This window comes from Somniosus microcephalus, chromosome 12, assembly GCF_052327205.1.
Source record: "Somniosus microcephalus isolate GS21.2 chromosome 12, FLI_Smic_1.0, whole genome shotgun sequence".
Lineage (NCBI taxonomy): Eukaryota > Metazoa > Chordata > Chondrichthyes > Squaliformes > Somniosidae > Somniosus > Somniosus microcephalus.
Window position 1 is genome coordinate 208,230,267 of NC_140998.1, and position 18,738 is coordinate 208,249,004.

An 18,738-nucleotide genomic window follows, 5' to 3' on the forward strand; every position below is an offset into this window, starting at 1 on the left:
TCATCCACCCGATAGGGTAGACAGGGCCTCAGTTTAACGTCTCATCCAAAAGACGACACCTCCGACAGTGCGGCGCTCCCTCAGTACTGCCCCTCCGACAGTGCGACACTCCCTCAGTACTGCCCCTCCGACAGTGTGGCGCTCCCTCAGTACTGCCCCTCCGACAGTGTGGCACTCCCTCAGTACTGTCCCTCCGACAGTGCGGCGCTCCCTCAGTACCGCCCCTCCGACAGTGCGGCGCTCCCTCAGTACCGCCCCGACAGTGCGGCGCTCCCTCAGTACTGCCCCTCCGACAGTGCGGCGCTCCCTCAGTACTGCCCCTCCGACAGTGCGGCACTCCCTCAGTACTGCCCCTCCGACAGTGTGGCGCTCCCTCAGTACTGCCCCTCCGACAGTGCGGCGCACCCTCAGTACTGCCCCTCCGACAGTGTGGCGCTCCCTCAGTACTGCCCCTCCGACAGTGCGGCACTCCCTCAGTACTGTCCCTCCGACAGTGTGGCGCTCCCTCAGTACTGCCCCTCCGACAGTGCGGCACTCCCTCAGTACTGTCCCTCTGACAGTGCGGCACTCCCTCAGTACTGCCCCTCCGACAGTGTGGCGCTCCCTCAGTACTGCCCCTCCGACAGTGCGGCACTCCCTCAGTACTGTCCCTCTGACAGTGCGGCACTCCCTCAGTACTGCCCCTCCGACAGTGTGGCGCTCCCTCAGTACTGTCCCTCTGACAGTGCGGCACTCCCTCAGTACTGCCCCTCCGACAGTGCGGCGCTCCCTCAGTACTGCCCCTCCGACAGTGCGGCGCTCCCTCAGTACTGCCCCTCCGACAGTGCGGCGCTCCCTCAGTACTGCCCCTCCGACAGTGCGGCGCTCCCTCAGTACTGCCCCTCCGACAGTGTGGCGCTCCCTCAGTACTGCCCCTCCGACAGTGCGGCACTCCCTCAGTACTGTCCCTCCGACAGTGCGGCGCTCCCTCAGTACTGCCCCTCCGACAGTGCGGCGCTCCCTCAGTACTGCCCCTCCGACAGTGCGGCGCTCCCTCAGTACTGCCCCTCCGACAGTGCGGCGCTCCCTCAGTACTGCCCCTCCGACAGTGCGGCGCTCCCTCAGTACTGCCCCTCCGACAGTGCGGCGCTCCCTCAGTACTGACCCTCCGACCCTCTTAAATGACCCCCTTTCCCTAAATGGAGTGGCTAGAGGAGGTTTGGGTCCTGGGGACGATAATTAAGGGACAGCGGAGATACCCACCATGATATTTGGCAGCGTGGCGTAACGCGGCTCGTTCAGCCGCAGGTCAGAGGTCACGACAGCGGGCAGCTTGATGGCGATGGTTTCCAGGCCCCCATCGATCTCGCGGGTGACCTTCAACCTCTGGTCCTCCACAGTCACCTCGGAAGCGAAGGTCCCCTGTGGGGCAATGACAAACACAAGCGATGGGCATCGAGCTGGTCTCCCCGAGAACCCTTCAGATACACTGCCCAGCACACAGGGCCCGGCCCCTCAGACAGGGCATTCCTGGAGTCAACAAGGTCTCTCTCTCTCTCTCTCTCTCTCCGCCGCTCTCCCTCTCTGCCGCTCTCACTCTCCCTCTCTCGTTCCCTTCTTTCCTTCTCTCTTCATTCTCTCATTGCCTCGCCCTACCCCCCTCCCTCTCTCGCCCCCCCCCTTCGCCCCTTCCCCCCACCGCCTCCGACCACACCCCCCCCCCACCGCCTCCGACCCCCCCTTTACCCCACTATTCAAAAAAGGTGGTAGAGAGAAAGTGGGGAATTACAGACCGGTAAGCCTGACATCGGTAGTGGGGAAAATGCTAGAGTCCATTATAAAAGATGTAATAGCAGAGCACTTGGAAAACAGTGACAGGATCAGACAAAGTCAACATGGATTTACAAAAGGTAAATCATGCTTGACTAATCTATTGGAATTTTTTGAGGATGTAACTGGTAGAATAATAAGGGAGAACCAGTGGATGCGGTGTATTTGGACTTTCAGAAGGCTTTCGATAAGGTCCCGCATAAGAGATTAGCGTGTAAAGTTAAGGCACGTGGGATTGGGGGCAAGGTATTGACTTGGATAGAGAACTGGTTGGCAGACAGAAAGCAAAGAGTTGGAATAAACGGCTCTTTTTCCGAGTGGCAGGCAGTGACTAGTGGGGTACCACAGGGATCGGTCCTTGGACCCCAGCTATTCACAATATATATTAATGATCTGGACGAGGGAACTAGATGTAATATCTCCAAATTTGCAGACGACACAAAACTGGGTGGGCGTGTGTGCCGTGAGGAGGATGCCGAGAAACTCCAGTATGATTTGGACAGGTTGGGTGATTGAGCAGAAGCAATATAATGTGGATAAATGTGAGGTTATCCACTTTGGTTTCAAAAACAGGAAGGCAGATTATTATCTAAATGGCAATAGATTGGGAGAAGGAGAAGTGCAACGAGACCTGGGTGTCCTTGTGCACCAGTCACTGAAGGTAAGCATGCAGGTGCAGCAGGCAGTTAAGGCGGCAAATAGTATGTTGGCCTTCGTAGCGAGAGGGTTCGAGTACAGGAACAAGGATGTCTTGCTGCAGTTGTACAGGGCCTTGGTGAGACCACATCTTGAGTATTGTGTGCAGTTTTGGTCGCCTTATCGGAGGAAGGATGTTCTTGCCATGGAAGGAGTTCAGCGAAGATTTACCAGACTGATACCTGGGATGGCAGGAATGACGTATGAGGAGAGATTGGGTCGATTGGGCTTATATTCGCTGGAGTTTAGAAGAATGAGAGGGGATCTCATTGAAACTTATAAAATTCTGACAGGACTGGACAGACTAGATGCAGGAAGGATGTTCCCGATGGCGGGGGAGTCCAGAACCAGGGGTCACAGTCTAAGGATAAGGGGTAAGCCATTTAGGACTGAGATGAGAAGGAATTTCTTCACCCAGAGAGTGGTGAACCTGTGGAATTCTCTACCACAGAAGGCAGTTGAGGCCAATTCATTAAATATATTCAAGAAGGAGTTGGATATATTTCTTAAGGCTAAAGGGATCAAGGGATATGGGGAGAAAGCAGGGACAGGGTACTGAATTTGGATGATCAGCCATGATCTCATTGAATGGCGGAGCAGGCTTGAGGGGCCGAATGGCCGACTCCTGCTCCTATCTTCTATGTTTCTATGGAGCAGGGGGACTCGAACCCACCATCTTCTGATTCAGTGCAGAGAGAGAGAGAGCGAGCGAGCGAGAGAGAGCGCGCGCGCGCGCGATAAACCCAGTGTGCGACGGCATCCCATAACATACCTGCGGCCAATCGAGCACGGCAGCAGTCATCTGCCCAGTCTGGTTGCAGTCGTCGTCTATCGCCTGCCAATCACAAGGGGGAAAAGCAACGTGTTGGTGAATTGGTGCCAGGAACTGGCCAGCGAGGTTCTTTAACAAACAAGAACGCTGCCGTGACCACAACTCCCGCCCCCCCGCAAACTGTCAAACCTGCTTCACAGAATCGCACAGAGGGAGGGCCATTCAGCCCCTCGAGCCTGTTACACAGGAACAGGAGGAGGTCCATTCAGCCCCTCAAGCCTGTTACACAGGAACAGGCCCATTCAGTTCCTCGAGCCTGTTACACAGGAACAGCAGGAGGCCCATTCAGCCCCTCGAGCCTGTTACACCATTCAGTGAGATCACGGCTGATCTGTGACCGAGCTCCATCTACCCGTAACAACTTCATAACAACTCAGTGCGTAAAGAAAAAAAATTCTCCTCATCTCCCCCTCTGGGTAGAATCATACAGCTCAGAAAGAGGCCCTTCGGCCCATCGTGTCCACGCTGACCAGCAAGCCCTGTCTATTTTAATACATTTTCCAGCACTTGGTCCATAGCCTTGTATGCAATGGCATTTCAAGTGCTCATCTAAATGCTTCTTGAATGTTGTGAGGGTTCCTGCCTCTACCACCCTTTCAGGCAGTGAGTTCCAGATTCCTCAATCTGTGTCCTCTGGTTACCGACCCTCCTGCCACTGGAAACAGTTTCTCCTTATTTACTCCATCAAAACCCCTCATGATCCTGAACACCTCTATTAAATCTCCTCTTAACCTTCTCTGCTCTAAGGAGAACAACCCCAGCTTCTCCAGTCTCTCCACATCACTGAAGTCCCTCATCCCTGGTACCATTCTGGTCAATCTCCTCTTAACCTTCTCTGCTCTAAGGAGAACAACCCCAGCTTCTCCAGTCTCTCCACATCACTGAAGTCCCTCATCCCTGGGACCATTCTGGTCAATCTCCCCTTAACCTTCTCTGCTCTAAGGAGAACAACCCCAGCTTCTCCACATCACTGAAGTCCCTCATCCCTGGGACCATTCTGGTCAATGTCCCCTTAACCTTCTCTGCTCTAAGGAGAGCAACCCCAGCTTCTCCACATCACTGAAGTCCCTCATCCCTGGGACCATTCTGGTCAATCTCCTCTTAACCTTCTCTGCTCTAAGGAGAACAACCCCAGCTTCTCCAGTCTCTCCACATCACTGAAGTCCCTCATCCCTGGCACCATTCTGGTCAATCTCCTCTTAACCTTAACTCCAGATCACAACAACTCGCTGCGTAAAACAATTCTCATCTCCCTCTGGTTCTTTTGCCAATTATCCATATTATTATCCGACTTCAGATAAAGCAACAAGACACTTAACAACAACATGTTTCATTTATCCATCGCCTTTAACATAGTAAAACGTCCCAGGGTGCTTCACAGGAGCGTAAATCAGACATTTGACACCGAGCCACATGAGATATTCGGACAGGTGACCAAAAGCTCGGTCAAAGAGGTCGGTTTTAAGGAGCGTCTTAAAGGAGGAGAGAGAGAGGCGGAGAGGTTTAGGGAGGGAATACCAGAGCTCGGGGCCCAGGCGGCTGAAGGCACGGCCGCCAATGGTGGAGCGATGGAAATCGGGGGAAAGATGTCACCTCCGACTGGGTACGGTAGCATAGTGGTTCTGTCACTGGACCAGTAAGCCAGAGGCCTGGACTAATGATTCAGAGACGTGACTTCGAATCCCACCACGGCAGCCAGGGAATTTAAATTCAATTAAACAAAAATATATCTAGAATAAAAAGCAAGTATCAGTAATGGTGACCATTAAACGACTGGATTGTCATAAAAACCCATCTGGTTCACCAATGTCCCTTAGGGAAGGAAATCTGCTGCCCTTACCCGGTCTGGCCAATATGTGACTCCAGGCCCACAGCAATGTGGTTGACACTTAACAGCCCAGCGAGACACCACCATCTTCTCAAGGCAATTAGGGATGGGCAATAAATGCTGGCCTCACCAGCGATGCCCACATCCCATAAACGAATAAATTAAAAAAAACTCCCTAAGTACTGCCCCTCCGACAGTGCGGCGCTCCCTCAGTACTGACCCTCCGACATTGCGGCGCTCCCTCAGTACTGACCCTCCGACATTGCGGCGCTCCCTCAGTACTGTCCCTCCGACAGTGCGGCGCTCCCTCAGAACTGCCCCTCCGACAGTGCGGGGCTCCCTCAGTACCACCCCTCCAACACTCCCTCAGTACTGCCCCCCCGACAGTGCGGCGCTCCCTCAGTACTGTCTCTCCGACAGCGCGGGGCTCCCTCAGTACTGCCCCTCCGACAGTGCGGCACTCCCTCAGTACTGCCCCTCCGACGGTGCGGCACTCCCTCAGTACTGCCCCTCCGACGGTGCGGCGCTCCCTCAGTACTGCCCCTCCGACAGTGCGGCGCTCCCTCAGTACAGCCCCTCCGACAGTGCGGCGCTCCCTCAGTACTGCCCCTCCGACAGTGCTGCGCTCCTCAGTGCTCAGTACTGCCCCTCCGACGGTGCGGCGCTCCCTCAGTACTGCCCCTCCGACAGTGCGGCGCTCCCTCAGTACTGCCCTTCCGACAGTGCGGCGCTCCCTCAGTACTGCCCCTCCGACAGTGCTGCGCTCCCTCAGTACTGCCCCTCCGACAGTGCTGCGCTCCCTCAGGACTGCCCCTCCGACAGTGCGGCGCTCTCTCAGTACTGCCCCTCCGACAGTGCGGCACTTCCCTCAGTACTGCCCCTCCGACAGTGCGGCGCTCCCTCAGGACTGCCCCTCCGACAGTGCTGCGCTCCCTCAGTACTGCCCCTCCGACAGTGCTGCGCTCCCTCAGTACTGCCCCTCCGACAGTGCTGCGCTCCCTCAGGACTGCCCCTCCGACAGTGCGGCGCTCTCTCAGTACTGCCCCTCCGACAGTGCGGCGCTCCCTCAGTACTGCCCCTCCAACAGTGCTGCGCTCCCTCAGGACTGCCCCTCCGACAGTGCGGCGCTCTCTCAGTACCGAGCTGGCAGTAACGTTAGTCGCGAGCCCACTCACCTGCTTGCCCATGAGTATCAGGTCCACCTCTTCCTTCTTTGCCAGAGCTGCTATGATCTTGGCGACCTGCAGAGGTCCCAGGGCCTCGTATTCCTTGCCCGTTACCTCCACATGGATTCCGCGGTCCGCCCCCATGGCCAGGGCCGTGCGGATGGTTTCCTGCAAGAGGTGGGAGACAGTGAGGCAGCAACCACACTCCTGTTCCTTCATCGCCCGCTTCAACCCTCCTCCAGCCCCTACAACCCTCCCTATCTCTGTAACCTCCTCCAGCCCCCTACAACCCTCCCTATCTCTGTAACCTCCTCCAACCCCTACAACCCTCCCTATCTCTGTAACCTCCTACAGCCTCCTACAGCCCTCCCTATCTCTGTAACCTCCTCCAACCCCTACAACCCTCCCTATCTCTGTAACCTCCTCCAACCCCTGCAACCCTCCCTATCTCTGTAACCTCCTCCAGCCACTACAACCCTCCCTATCTCTGTAACCTCCTCCAACCCCTACAACCCTCCCTATCTCTGTAACATCCTCCAGCCCCCTACAACCCTCCCTATCTCTGTAACCTCCTACAGCCTCCTACAGCCCTCCCTATCTCTGTAACCTCCTCCAGCCACTACAACCCTCCTTATCTCTGTAACCTCCTCTAGCCCTACAACCCTCCCTATCTCTGTAACCTCCTCCAGCCCCTTACAATCCTCCCTATCTCTGTAACCTCCTCCAGCACCCCCTATCTCTGTAACCTCTTCCAGCCCCACAACCCTCCCAGATCTCTGCGCTCCTCCAATCCCGGCCTCTTGAGCATCCCCCGATTTCCATCGCTCCACCATTGGCGGCCGTGCCTTCAGCCGCCTGGGCCCCGAGCTCTGGAATTCCCTCCCTAAACCGCTCCGCCTCTCTCCCCTCCTTTAAGGGCGTTGGTGAGACCACACCTGGAGTACTGCGTACAGTTTTGGTCTCCTTATTTAAGGAAGGATATACTTGCATTGGAGGCAGTTCAGAGAAGGTTCACGAGGTTGATTCCGGAGATGAGGGGGTGTCTTATGAGGAAAGGTTGAGCAGGTTGGGCCTATACTCATTGGAGTTTAGAAGAATGAGAGGTGATCTTATTGAAACATATAAGATACTGAGGGGGCTCGACAGGGTGTAGATACAGAGAGGATGTTTCCCCTCGTGGGGGAATCTAGAACTAGTTTCAGGATAAGGGGTCGACCAGTTCAGACGGAGATGAGGAGGAATTTCTTCTCTGAGAGGGTGGTGAATCTGTGGAATTCTCCGCCCCAGAGAGCTGTGGAGGCGGGTCATTGAATATATTTAAGGTGGAGATTGACAGATTTTTGAACAATAAGGGAGTGAAGGGTTATGGGGAGCGGGCAGGGAAGTGGAGTTGAGGCCAAGATTGGATCAGCCATGATCTTATTGAATGACGGAGCAGGCTCGAGGGGCCGAATGCTGCTCATTTCTTATGTTTAAGACGATCCTTAAAACCGACCTCTGACCCAGCTTTTGGTCGCCTGTCCTAATATCCCCTGACGTGGCTCGTGGTCAACTTTTGTCTGGTTTACGCTCCTGTGAAGGGCCCTGGGAGGTTTGACTTTGTTAAAGGTGCTATATAAATGTAATGTGTAGTTATTACTGTCTAATGGTGAAGTGATCCTGATGGAAAAACACATCCAAAATATTGCTAAACCTTTATATAAAACACTGGATAGGCCTCAGATGGGAGTCGTGTGTCCCACTTTGGGGAAGGATGTCAAGGCCTTGGAGAGGGTGCGGAGGAGATTGACTAGAATGGTCCCAGGGATGAGGGACTTCAGTGATGTGGAGAAGCTGGGGTCGTTCTCCTTAGAGCAGAGAAGGTTAAGGGGAGATTGACTAGAATGGTCCCAGGGATGAGGGACTTCAGTGATGTGGAGAGACTGGAGAAGCTGGGATTGTTCTCCTTCGAGCAGAGAAGGTTAAGGGGAGATTGACCAGAATGGTCCCAGGGATGAGGGACTTCAGTGATGTGGAGAGACTGGAGAAGCTGGGATTCTCCTTAGAGCAGAGAAGGTTAAGGGGAGATTGACCAGAATGGTCCCAGGGATGAGGGACTTCAGTGATGTGGAGAGACTGGAGAAGCTGGGGTTGTTCTCCTTAGAGCAGAGAAGGTTAAGAGGAGATTTAATGGAGGCGTTCAAAATCACGAGGGGTTCTGATGGAGTAAATAAGGAGAAACTGTTTCCAGTGGCAGGAGGGTCGGTAACCAGAGGACACAGATTGAAGATAATCGGTAAAAGAACCAGAGGGGGAGATGAGGAGAATTGTTTTTACGCAGCCAGTTGTTGTGATCTGGAACGCGCTGCCTGAAAGGGCGGTGGAAGCAGATTCAATAGTAACTTTCAAAAGGGGAATTGGAGAAATACTTGAAGGGGAAAAATTCACAGGGCTGTGGGGAAAGAGCAGGGGGGAGTGGGACTAATTGGAGAGCTCGTTCAAAGAGCCGGCACAGGCTCGATGGGCCGAGTGGCCGCCTCCTGTGCTGTGTGGAAAGCAAAGGCGGAAGGAAAGAGAGACTCCCATTTCTCCAGCTAATAAAGTACTTTTTTTGAAGTGTGGTCACTGTTGTAATGTAGGAAACGCGACAGCCAATTTGCGCACAGCAAGCTCCCACAGATAGCATTGGGATAATGACCGGATCATCTGTTTTAGCGATGTTGGTTGAGGGATAAATATTGGCCCCAGGACACTGGGGAGAACTCCCCCTGCTCTTCTTCGAAATGGTGGCTGTGGGATCTTTTGTACGTCCACCTGAGGGGACAGATGGAGCCTCGGTTTAACGGCTCATCTGAAAGACAGCACCTCCGACAGTGCGGCGCTCCCTCAGTACTGCCCCTCCGACAGCGAGGTGCTCCCTCAGTACTGACCCTCCGACAGTGAGGCGCTCCCTCAGTACTGCCCCTCCGACAGTGCGGCGATCCCTCAGTACTGCCGCTTCGACAGTGCGGCGCTCCCTCAGTACTGCCGTTCCGACAGTGCGGCGCTCCCTCAGTACTGCCCCTCCGACAGTGCGGCGCTCCCTCAGTACTGCCCCTCCGACAGTGCGGCGCTCCCTCAGTACTGCCCCTCCGACAGTGCGGTGCTCCCTCAGTACTGCCCCTCCGACAGTGCGGTGCTCCCTCAGTACCGCCCCTCCGACAGTGTGGCGCTCCATCAGTACTGCCGCTCCGACAGTGCGGCACTCCCTGAGTACTGCCGCTCCGACAGTGCGGCGCTCCCTGAGTACTGCCGCTCCGACAGTGCGGCGCTCCCTCTGTACTGCCCCTCCGACAGTGCGGCGCTCCCTCTGTACTGCCCTTCCGACAGTGCGGCACTCCCTCTGTACTGCCCTTCTGACAGTGTGGCGCGCCCTCGGCATGGGGATTGTCGGCCTGGATTCTGGGGTTCAAGTCTCGGAAATGGGTCCTCAAACCCACGACCTTCTGACTCAGAGGCGAGCCTGTGCGTTCCCGAACCCGGACCGCTCAGTGACGGCCCTTGACCCAGAGATCCAGTGTCCAAGATTCTGCTAGCCCTGTTGTCGTACGTGTAGATGATTCTCCCAGTGTTAGCGGTGCGCTCCAGGATCAGCGGGGGTGTACAGAGGTCCCATTTACTCTTGGCTACTTATTAACCAGCCACTCGTCCGCTTTTTAAACTGAATCCACAGCTCAAGGGCCTTCTGATCAATTCTGATCTCATCGAGTTATACAGCACAGAAAGATGCCCTTCGGCCCATCGTGTCCGCGCCGGCCATCAAGCCCTGTCTATTCTAATCCCATTTTCCAGCACTTGGTCCGTAGCCTTGTATGCTATGGCGCTTCAAGTGCTCATCTAAATGCTTCTTGAATGTTGTGAGGGTTCCCGCCTCTACCACCCTTTCAGGCAGTGAGTTCCAGATTCCAACCACCCTCTGGGTGAAAAGGTTTTTCCTCAAATCCCCTCTAAACCTCCTGCCCCTTACCTTAAAACTATGCCCCCTTGTTATTGACCCCTCTACTAAGGGGAAAAGTTCCTTTCTATCTACCCTATCTATGCCCCTCATAATTTTGTACACCTCAATCAGGTGCCCCCTCCGCCTTCTCTGCTCTAAGGAAAACAACCCCAGCCTGTCCAGTCTTTCTTCATAGCTGAAGCGCTCCAGCCCAGGTAACATCCTGGGGAATCTCCTCTGCACCCTCTCCAAAGCAATCACATCCTTCCTATAGTGTGGCGACCAGAACTGCACACAGTACTCCAGCTGTGGCCTCACCAGCGTTTTGTACAGCTCCATCATAACCTCCCTGCTCTTATATTCTATGCCTCGGCTAATGAAGGCAAGTATCCCATATGCCTTTTTAAACCACCTTATCCACCTGTTCTGCTGCCTTCAGGGATCTATGTCCCGTGTATCGGTGGCCTCAACTCCACTTTCCCTCGCCTCCCGTGTAGCTGAAATGTCTGTCTATCTCCGCCTTGGATATATTCACTGACCCAGCCTCCACAGCTCTCCGGGGTAGAGAATTCCACAGATTCACGACCCTCTGAGGGGAAAAAATTCCTCCTCATCTCCGTCTTAACTGGGCGACCCCTTATTCTGAAACTATGACCCCTAGTTCTAGATTCCCCCACGAGGGGAAACATCCTCTCTGCATCTACCCTGTCGAGCCCCCTCAGAATCTTATATGTTTCAATAAGATCCCCTCTCATTCTTCTAAACTCCAATGAGTATCGGCCCAGCCTGCTCAACCTTTCCTCATAAGACAACTCCTTCATCTCCGGAATCAACCTCGTGAACCTTCTCTGAACTGCCTCCAATGCAAGTATATCCTTCCTTAAATACGGAGACCAAAACTGTACGCAGTACTCCAGGTGTGGTCTCACCAACGCCCTGTACAGTTGTAGCAGGACTTCCCTGCTTTTATACTCCAACCCCCTTTGCAATAAAGGCCAACATTCCATTTGCATTCCTAATTACTTGCTGTACCTGCATGCTAACTTTTTGTGATTCATGTACAAGGACCGCCAGATCCCTCTGTACCTCAGCATTCTGTAGTCTCTCACCATTTAAATAATATTTTTCTTCCTACCGAGCCACATCAGGAGATATTACAACATGCGACCAAAAGCTTGGTCAAAGCGGTCGGTTTTTCAGGATCGTCTTAAAGGAGAGAGGTGGAGAGGTTTAGGGAGGGAATTCCAGAGCTCGGGGCCAATTTGCGCACAGCAAGCTCCCACAAACAATGACCAGATCATCTGTTTTAGTGATTGTTAGTTGAGGGATAGATATTGGCCCCAGCAGACCCGGGGAGAACGCCCCCGGGCTCTTCGAATCGTGCCTGCAGGACCCTCAGCCCTCTTTCGACCCGTGTCGTTGGAACACGGCCTCTGACTGTTCAGCCTCCCGCCAGACAGTCACTGATAAATCCAATCGGGAATTCAGGAGAAACTCCTTTCCCCAGAGATTGGTGAGAATGGGGAACTCGCTACCACAGGAAGTAGTTGAGGCGAAGATCAGAGATACATTTCAGGGGAAGCTGGATAAACACACGAGGGAGAAAGGAATAGAAGGATATGGTGATGGGGTGAGATGAAGAGGGGTGGGAGGAGGCTGGTGTTGATGGGGTGAGATGAAGAGGGGTGGGAGGAGGCTGGTGTTGATGGGGTGAGATGAAGAGGGGTGGGAGGAGGCTGGTGTTGATGCGGTGAGATGAAGAGGGGTGGGAGGAGGCTGGTGTTGATGCGGTGAGATGAAGAGGGGTGGGAGGAGGCTGGTGTTGATGCGGTTGGTGTTGATGCGGTGAGATGAAGAGGGGTGGGAGGAGGCTGGTGTGGATGGGGTGAGATGAAGAGGGGTGGGAGGAGGCTGGTGTTGATGCGGTGAGATGAAGAGGGGTGGGAGGAGGTGCGAGGAAGAGGGGTGGGAGGAGGCTGGTGTTGATGGGGGGAGATGAAGAGGGGTGGGAGGAGGCTGGTGTTGATGGGGTGAGATGAAGAGGGGTGGGAGGAGGCTGGTGTTGATGGGGTGAGATGAAGAGGAGTGGGAGGAGGCTGGTGTTGATGGGGTGAGATGAAGAGGGGTGGGAGGAGGCTGGTGTTGATGGGGTGAGATGGAGATGGGTGGGAGGAGGCTGGTGTTGATGGGGTGAGATGAAGAGGGGTGGGAGGAGGCTGGTGTGGATGGGGTGAGATGAAGAGGGGTGGGAGGAGGCTGGTGTTGATGGGGTGCGAGGAAGAGGGGTGGGAGGAGGCTGGTGTTGATGGGGGGAGATGAAGAGGGGTGGGAGGAGGCTGGTGTTGATGGGGTGAGATGAAGAGGGGTGGGAGGAGGCTGGTGTTGATGGGGTGAGATGAAGAGGGATGGGAGGAGGCTGGTGTTGATGGGGTGAGATGAAGAGGGGTGGGAGGAGGCTGGTGTGGATGGGGTGAGATGAAGAGGGGTGGGAGGAGGCTGGTGTGGATGGGGTGAGATGAAGAGGGGTGGGAGGAGGCTGGTGTGGATGGGGTGAGATGAAGAGGGGTGGGAGGAGGCTGGTGTTGATGGGGTGAGATGAAGAGGGGTGGGAGGAGGCTGGTGTTGATGGGGTGAGATGAAGAGGGGTGGGAGGAGGCTGGTGTTGATGGGGTGAGATGAAGAGGGGTGGGAGGAGGCTGGTGTTGATGCGGTGAGATGAAGAGGGGTGGGAGGAGGCTGGTGTTGACGGGGTGAGATGAAGAGGGGTGGGAGGAGGCTGGTGTTGATGGGGTGAGATGAAGAGGGGTGGGAGGAGGCTGGTGTTGACGGGGTGAGATGAAGGGGGGTGGGAGGAGGCTGGTGTTGATGGGGTGAGATGAAGAGGGGTGGGAGGAGGCTGGTGTTGATGGGGTGAGATGAAGAGGGGTGGGAGGAGGCTGGTGTTGATGGGGTGAGATGAAGAGGGGGGAGGAGGCTGGTGTTGATGGGGTGAGATGAAGGGGGGTGGGAGGAGGCTGGTGTTGATGGGGTGAGATGAAGAGGGGTGGGAGGAGGCTGGTGTTGATGGGGTGAGATGAAGAGGGGTGGGAGGAGGCTGGTGTTGATGGGGTGAGATGAAGAGGGGCGGGAGGAGGCTGGTGTTGATGGGGTGAGATGAAGAGGGGGGAGGAGGCTGGTGTTGATGGGGTGAGATGAAGGGGGGTGGGAGGAGGCTGGTGTTGATGGGGTGAGATGAAGAGGGGTGGGAGGAGGCTGGTGTTGACGGGGTGAGAGGAAGAGGGGTGGGAGGAGGCTGGTGTTGATGGGGTGAGATGAAGAGGGGTGGGAGGAGGCTGGTGTTGATGGGGTGAGATGAAAAGGGGTGGGAGGAGGCTGGTGTTGATGGAGTGTGATGAAGAGGGGTGGGAGGAGGCTGGTGTTGATGGGGTGAGATGAAGAGGGGTGGGAGGAGGCTGGTGTTGATGGGGTGAGATGAAGAGGGGTGGGAGGAGGCTGGTGTTGATGGGGTGAGATGAAGAGGGGGGAGGAGGCTGGTGTTGATGGGGTGAGATGAAGAGGGGTGGGAGGAGGCTGGTGTTGATGGGGTGAGATGAAGAGGGGTGGGAGGAGGCTGGTGTTGATGGGGTGAGATGAAGAGGGGTGGGAGGAGGCTGGTGTTGATGGGGTGAGATGAAGAGGGGTGGGAGGAGGCTGGTGTTGATGGGGTGAGATGAAGAGGGGTGGGAGGAGGCTGGTGTTGATGGGGTGAGAGGAAGAGGGGTGGGAGGAGGCTGGTGTTGATGGGGCGAGATGAAGAGGGGTGGGAGGAGGCTGGCGTTGAGCATAAACACCGGCACAGACCTGATCGGCCGAATGGCCTCTTTTCCTGCTGTAAATGCTGAGACCATACCGGTTAAGGCGGCAAATGGTATGTTGGCCTTCATAGCGAGAGGGTTCGAGTACAGGAACAAGGATGTCTTGCTGCAGTTGTACAGGGCCTTGGTGAGACCACACCTTGAGTATTGTGTGCAGCTTTGGTCGCCTTATCTGAGGAAGGATGTTCTTGCCATGGAAGGAGTGTAGCGAAGATTCACCAGACTGATACCTGGGATGGCAGGAATGACGTATGAGGAGAGATTGGGTCGATTGGGCTTATAGTCGCTGGAGTTTAGAAGAATGAGAGGGGATCTCATTGAAACTTATAAAATTCTAACAGGACTGGACAGACTAGATGCAGGAAGGATGTTCCCGATGGCGGGGGAGTCCAGAACCAGGGGTCACAGTCTAAGGATAAGGGGTAAGCCATTTAGGACTGAGATGAGGAGGAATTTCTTCACCCAGAGAGTGGTGAACCTGTGGAATTCTCTACCACAGAAGGCAGTTGAGGCCAATTCATTAAATATATTCAAGAAGGAGTTAGATATATTTCTTAAGGCTAAAGGGATCAAGGGATATGGGGAGAAGGCAGGGACCGGGTACTGAGTTTGGACGATCAGCCATGATCTCATTAAATGGCGGAGCAGGCTCGAGGGGCCGAATGGCCGACTCCTGCTCCTATCTTCTATGTTTCTATGGAGTACTGTGTGCAGTTTTGGTCTCCTTACCTAAGAAAGGATATACTTGCCATAGAGGGAGTGCAGCGAAGGTTCACCAGACTGATTCCTGGGATGGCAGGACTGTCGTATGAGGAGAGATTGGGTCGACTAGGCCTGTATTCACTAGAGTTTAGAAGAATGAGAGGGGATCTCATTGAAACGTATAAAATTCTGACAGGGCTAGACAGACTGGATGCAGGGAGGATGTTTCCCCTGGCTGGGGGGGTCTAGAACGAGGGGTCACAGTCTCAGGATACGGGGTAGGACATTTAGGACAGAGATGAGGAGAAATTTCTTCACCCAGAGGGTGGTGAACCTGTGGAATTCTCTACCACAGAAGGCTGTGGAGGCCAAGTCACTGAATATATTTAAGAAGGAGATCGATAGATTTCTGGACACAAAAGGCATCAAGGGGTATGGGGAGAGAGCGGGAACACGGTATTGAGATAGTGGATCAACCATGATCATATTGAATGGCGGAGCAGGCTCGAAGGGCTGAAGGGCCGACTCCTGCTCCTGTTTTTCTGTTTCGAAATTCGACGTGATACCTGACATTGCTGAGGCCCACAGCTCACGACGATCACTTCCTTCGCAAGCTTCTTCTCCTTGAGTCGGATGGCCTCCTCGATGGCGATCTCGCAGAACGGGTTCATGGAATGCTTGACCCCATCGGTCACCACCCCGGTCTTATCAGGCCTCACCCTGATCTGCACACGCGAGGGGAAAAAAGAGAGCATCATACACAAACAATGGACCTGCCCCAACAGAGAGAGTCGAGCCCCAGAATCCAGGCCGACACTGTCGGAGGGGCGGTACTGAGGGAGCGCCGCACTGTCGGAGGGGCAGTACTGAGGGAGCGCCGCACTGTCGGAGGGGCAGTACTGAGGGAGCGCCGCACTGTCGGAGGGGCAGTACTGAGGGAGCGCCGCACTGTCGGAGGGGCAGTACTGAGGGAGCGCCGCACTGTCAGAGGGGCGGTACTGAGGGAGCGCCGCACTGTCGGAGGGGCGGTACTGAGGGAGCGCCGCACTGTCGGAGGGGCAGTACTGAGGGAGCGCTGCACTGTCAGAGGGGCAGTACTGAGGGAGCGCCGCACTGTCAGAGGGGCGGTACTGAGGGAGCGCCGCACTGTCGGAGGGGCGGTACTGAGGGAGCGCCGCACTGTCGGAGGGGCAGTACTGAGGGAGCGCCGCACTGTCAGAGGGGCAGTACTGAGGGAGCGCCGCACTGTCAGAGGGGCAGTACTGAGGGAGCGCCGCACTGTCGGAGGGGCGGTACTGAGGGAGCGCCGCACTGTCGGAGGGGCGGTACTGAGGGAGCGTCGCACTGTCGGAGTGGCAGTACTGAGGGAGCGCCGCACTGTCGGAGGGGCAGTACTGAGGGAGCGCCGCACTGTCGGAGGGGCAGTACTGAGGGAGCGCCGCACTGTCGGAGGGGCAGTACTGAGGGAGCGCCGCACTGTCGGAGGGGCAGTACTGAAGGAGCGCCGCACTGTCGGAGGGGCGGTACTGAGGGAGTGCCGCACTGTCGGAGGGGCGGTACTGAGGGAGCGTCGCACTGTTGGAGGGGCAGTACTGAGGGAGCGCTGCACTGTCGGAGGGGCAGTACTGAGGGAGTGCCGCACTGTCGGAGGGGCGGTACTGAGGAAGCGCCGCACTGTCAGAGGGGCGGTACTGAGGGAGCGCTGCACTGTTGGAGGGGCAGTACTGAGGGAGCGCCGCACTGTCGGAGGGGCGGTACTGAGGGAGCGCCGCACTGTCGGAGGGGCAGTACTGAGGAAGCGCCGCACTGTCAGAGGGGCGGTACTGAGGGAGCGCCGCACTGTCTGAGGGCAGTACTGAGGGAGCGCCGCACTGTCGGAGGGGCGGTACTGAGGGAGCGCCGCACTGTCGGAGGGGCAGTACTGAGGGAGCGCCGCACTGTCGGAGGGGCAGTACTGAGGGAGCGCCGCACTGTCGGAGGGGCAGTACTGAGGGAGCGCCGCACTGTCGGAGGGGCAGTACTGAGGGAGCGCCGCACTGTCGGAGGGGCGCTCAATCCCATGGCACTAAACAGGGAGCCAATAGCACAAAATCAGGCATTCCACATTTTGCAAACTTGGCACGGGAAATGATTAAGCCGGGGGTGTGTGGGGTGAAGGCTTTGTTTCCGCTGACGGGATCTAATCTTCCCCCACCTCATGATCGAAAAATGAGCAGAAATCTCGGGGCAACGTTTTGCCAACGTGGCCTCGTGCGGGCTGAATAGGGGAAACCCCAAATATGTGGCGGGTTTGGAAAGGGGGAAATATGATCCAAAGAATAATCGACGGGGGGGGGGGGGGCAACAAGATTCAAATTGGTTCAAACTTGGCGTGGCTGGGGAGTGGGGAACCCCCTGGGAGGCCAAGATTGGAAACTGAAGCAGGGTGAACCCCAGGTTTGGATAAGGGTGGAAATTTAAGGTCAGGGGTGGAAATTGGGGGCTGAGGGGTGGAAATTGGGGGTTGAGGATGGGGTAAGGGGGAAATTGGATTGGAGTAAGGGGTAGACATTGGGGGGCGAGGGCGCAGATTGGGGGGGCGAGGGGGTTAATTGGGGGTTGAGGGTGGAAATTGGGGGTTGAGGGTGGAAATTGGGGGGTGAGGGAGGAAATTGGGGGGTGAGGGAGGAAATTGGGGGGTGAGGGTGGAAATTGGGGGTTAGGGGTGGAAATTGGGGGTTAGGGGTGGAAATTGGGGGTTGAGGGGGGAAATTGGGGGTTGAGGGGGGAAATTGGGGGGTGAGGGGTGGAAATTGGGGGGTGAGGGGTGGAAATTGGGGGTTAGGGGTGGAAATTGGGGGTTGAGGGGGGAAATTGGGGGTTAGGGGTGGAAATTGGGGGTTGAGGGTGGAAATTGGGGGGTGAGGGAGGAAATTGGGGGGTGAGGGAGGAAATTGGGGGGTGAGGGAGGAAATTGGGGGGTGAGGGAGGAAATTGGGGGGTGAGGGAGGAAATTGGGGGGTGAGGGGTGGAAATTGGGGGTTAGGGGTGGAAATTGGGGGTTGAGGGGGAAATTGGGGGTTGAGGGGGGAAATTGGGGGGTGAGGGGGGAAATTGGGGGTTAGGGGTGGAAATTGGGGGGTGAGGGGGGAAATTGGGGGTTGAGGGGGGAAATTGGGGGTTAAGTTTGGGGACTGAAGCTGCGGGAAACCCCCGAGACGCCTCACCTTGACTGCATAGTCGATAACCCGCTTCACCCCGACCAGGAGCCGCAGCGCCATTGCCTGCCCCGCTGGATCAAGCGCTCCCTGCCGGCGGACCTCATTGGGCGGCGCACACTTCCGCCCCGCTGGCAGCCTCCATAAGGCGAGGACCCCCCACTTCCGCCCCGCAGGCGGTCCGCCGCCCTCAACCCTCCGGCCGGAACACCTCAAACCCACTTTAAAGTGTCCTCTTATCCAAAACAGCCCCTTTCCCTTCGTTTAACAATCACTATTCAGGAAAGAATTACCATAAAAAGATGAAAGAACTCAGTGCTTTTTTTCTTGAAGTGTGGTCACTGTTGTAATGTAGGAGACACGGCAGCCAATTTGCGCACAGCAAGCTCCCACAAACAACAACGTGACAATTGACCCAGATCGTCTGTGATGTTGCGGCTCACCTATCGGCCCCCGGGACACCAGGGAGAACGCACCCCGCCCCCTGGCTTTTCTTCGGAATAGTGCCCACGGGATCTTCTATGTCCCACCTGACAGGGAAGACGGGGGCCTCGGTTTAACGTCTCGTCTGAAAGACGGAGTTACAAGAGGGAGTCTCTCCATCAGGGACCCTGTTTAAAGAGGGAGTCTCTCCATCAGGGACCCCTTTTACAGAGGGAGTCTCTCCATCAGGGACCCTGTTTAAAGAGGGAGTCTCTC

General features: G+C 55.9%; 1 protein-coding gene across 1 annotated transcript; it reads right to left on the reverse strand.

Moving 5' to 3' along the window:
- Positions 1–1,203: 1,203 nt before the first annotated feature.
- Positions 1,204–18,214, reverse strand: etfb (electron transfer flavoprotein subunit beta). Its single transcript, XM_086004230.1, has 5 exons — positions 18,049–18,214; positions 15,409–15,567; positions 6,341–6,499; positions 3,278–3,340; positions 1,204–1,401 (listed from the first exon to the last, which is right to left on the reverse strand). The coding sequence occupies exons 1-5, from the start codon at positions 18,100–18,102 to the stop codon at positions 1,219–1,221; spliced, it is 618 nt and encodes a 205-aa protein (XP_085860356.1). The 5' UTR covers positions 18,103–18,214; the 3' UTR covers positions 1,204–1,218.
- Between the last annotated feature and the right edge of the window lie 524 nt (positions 18,215–18,738).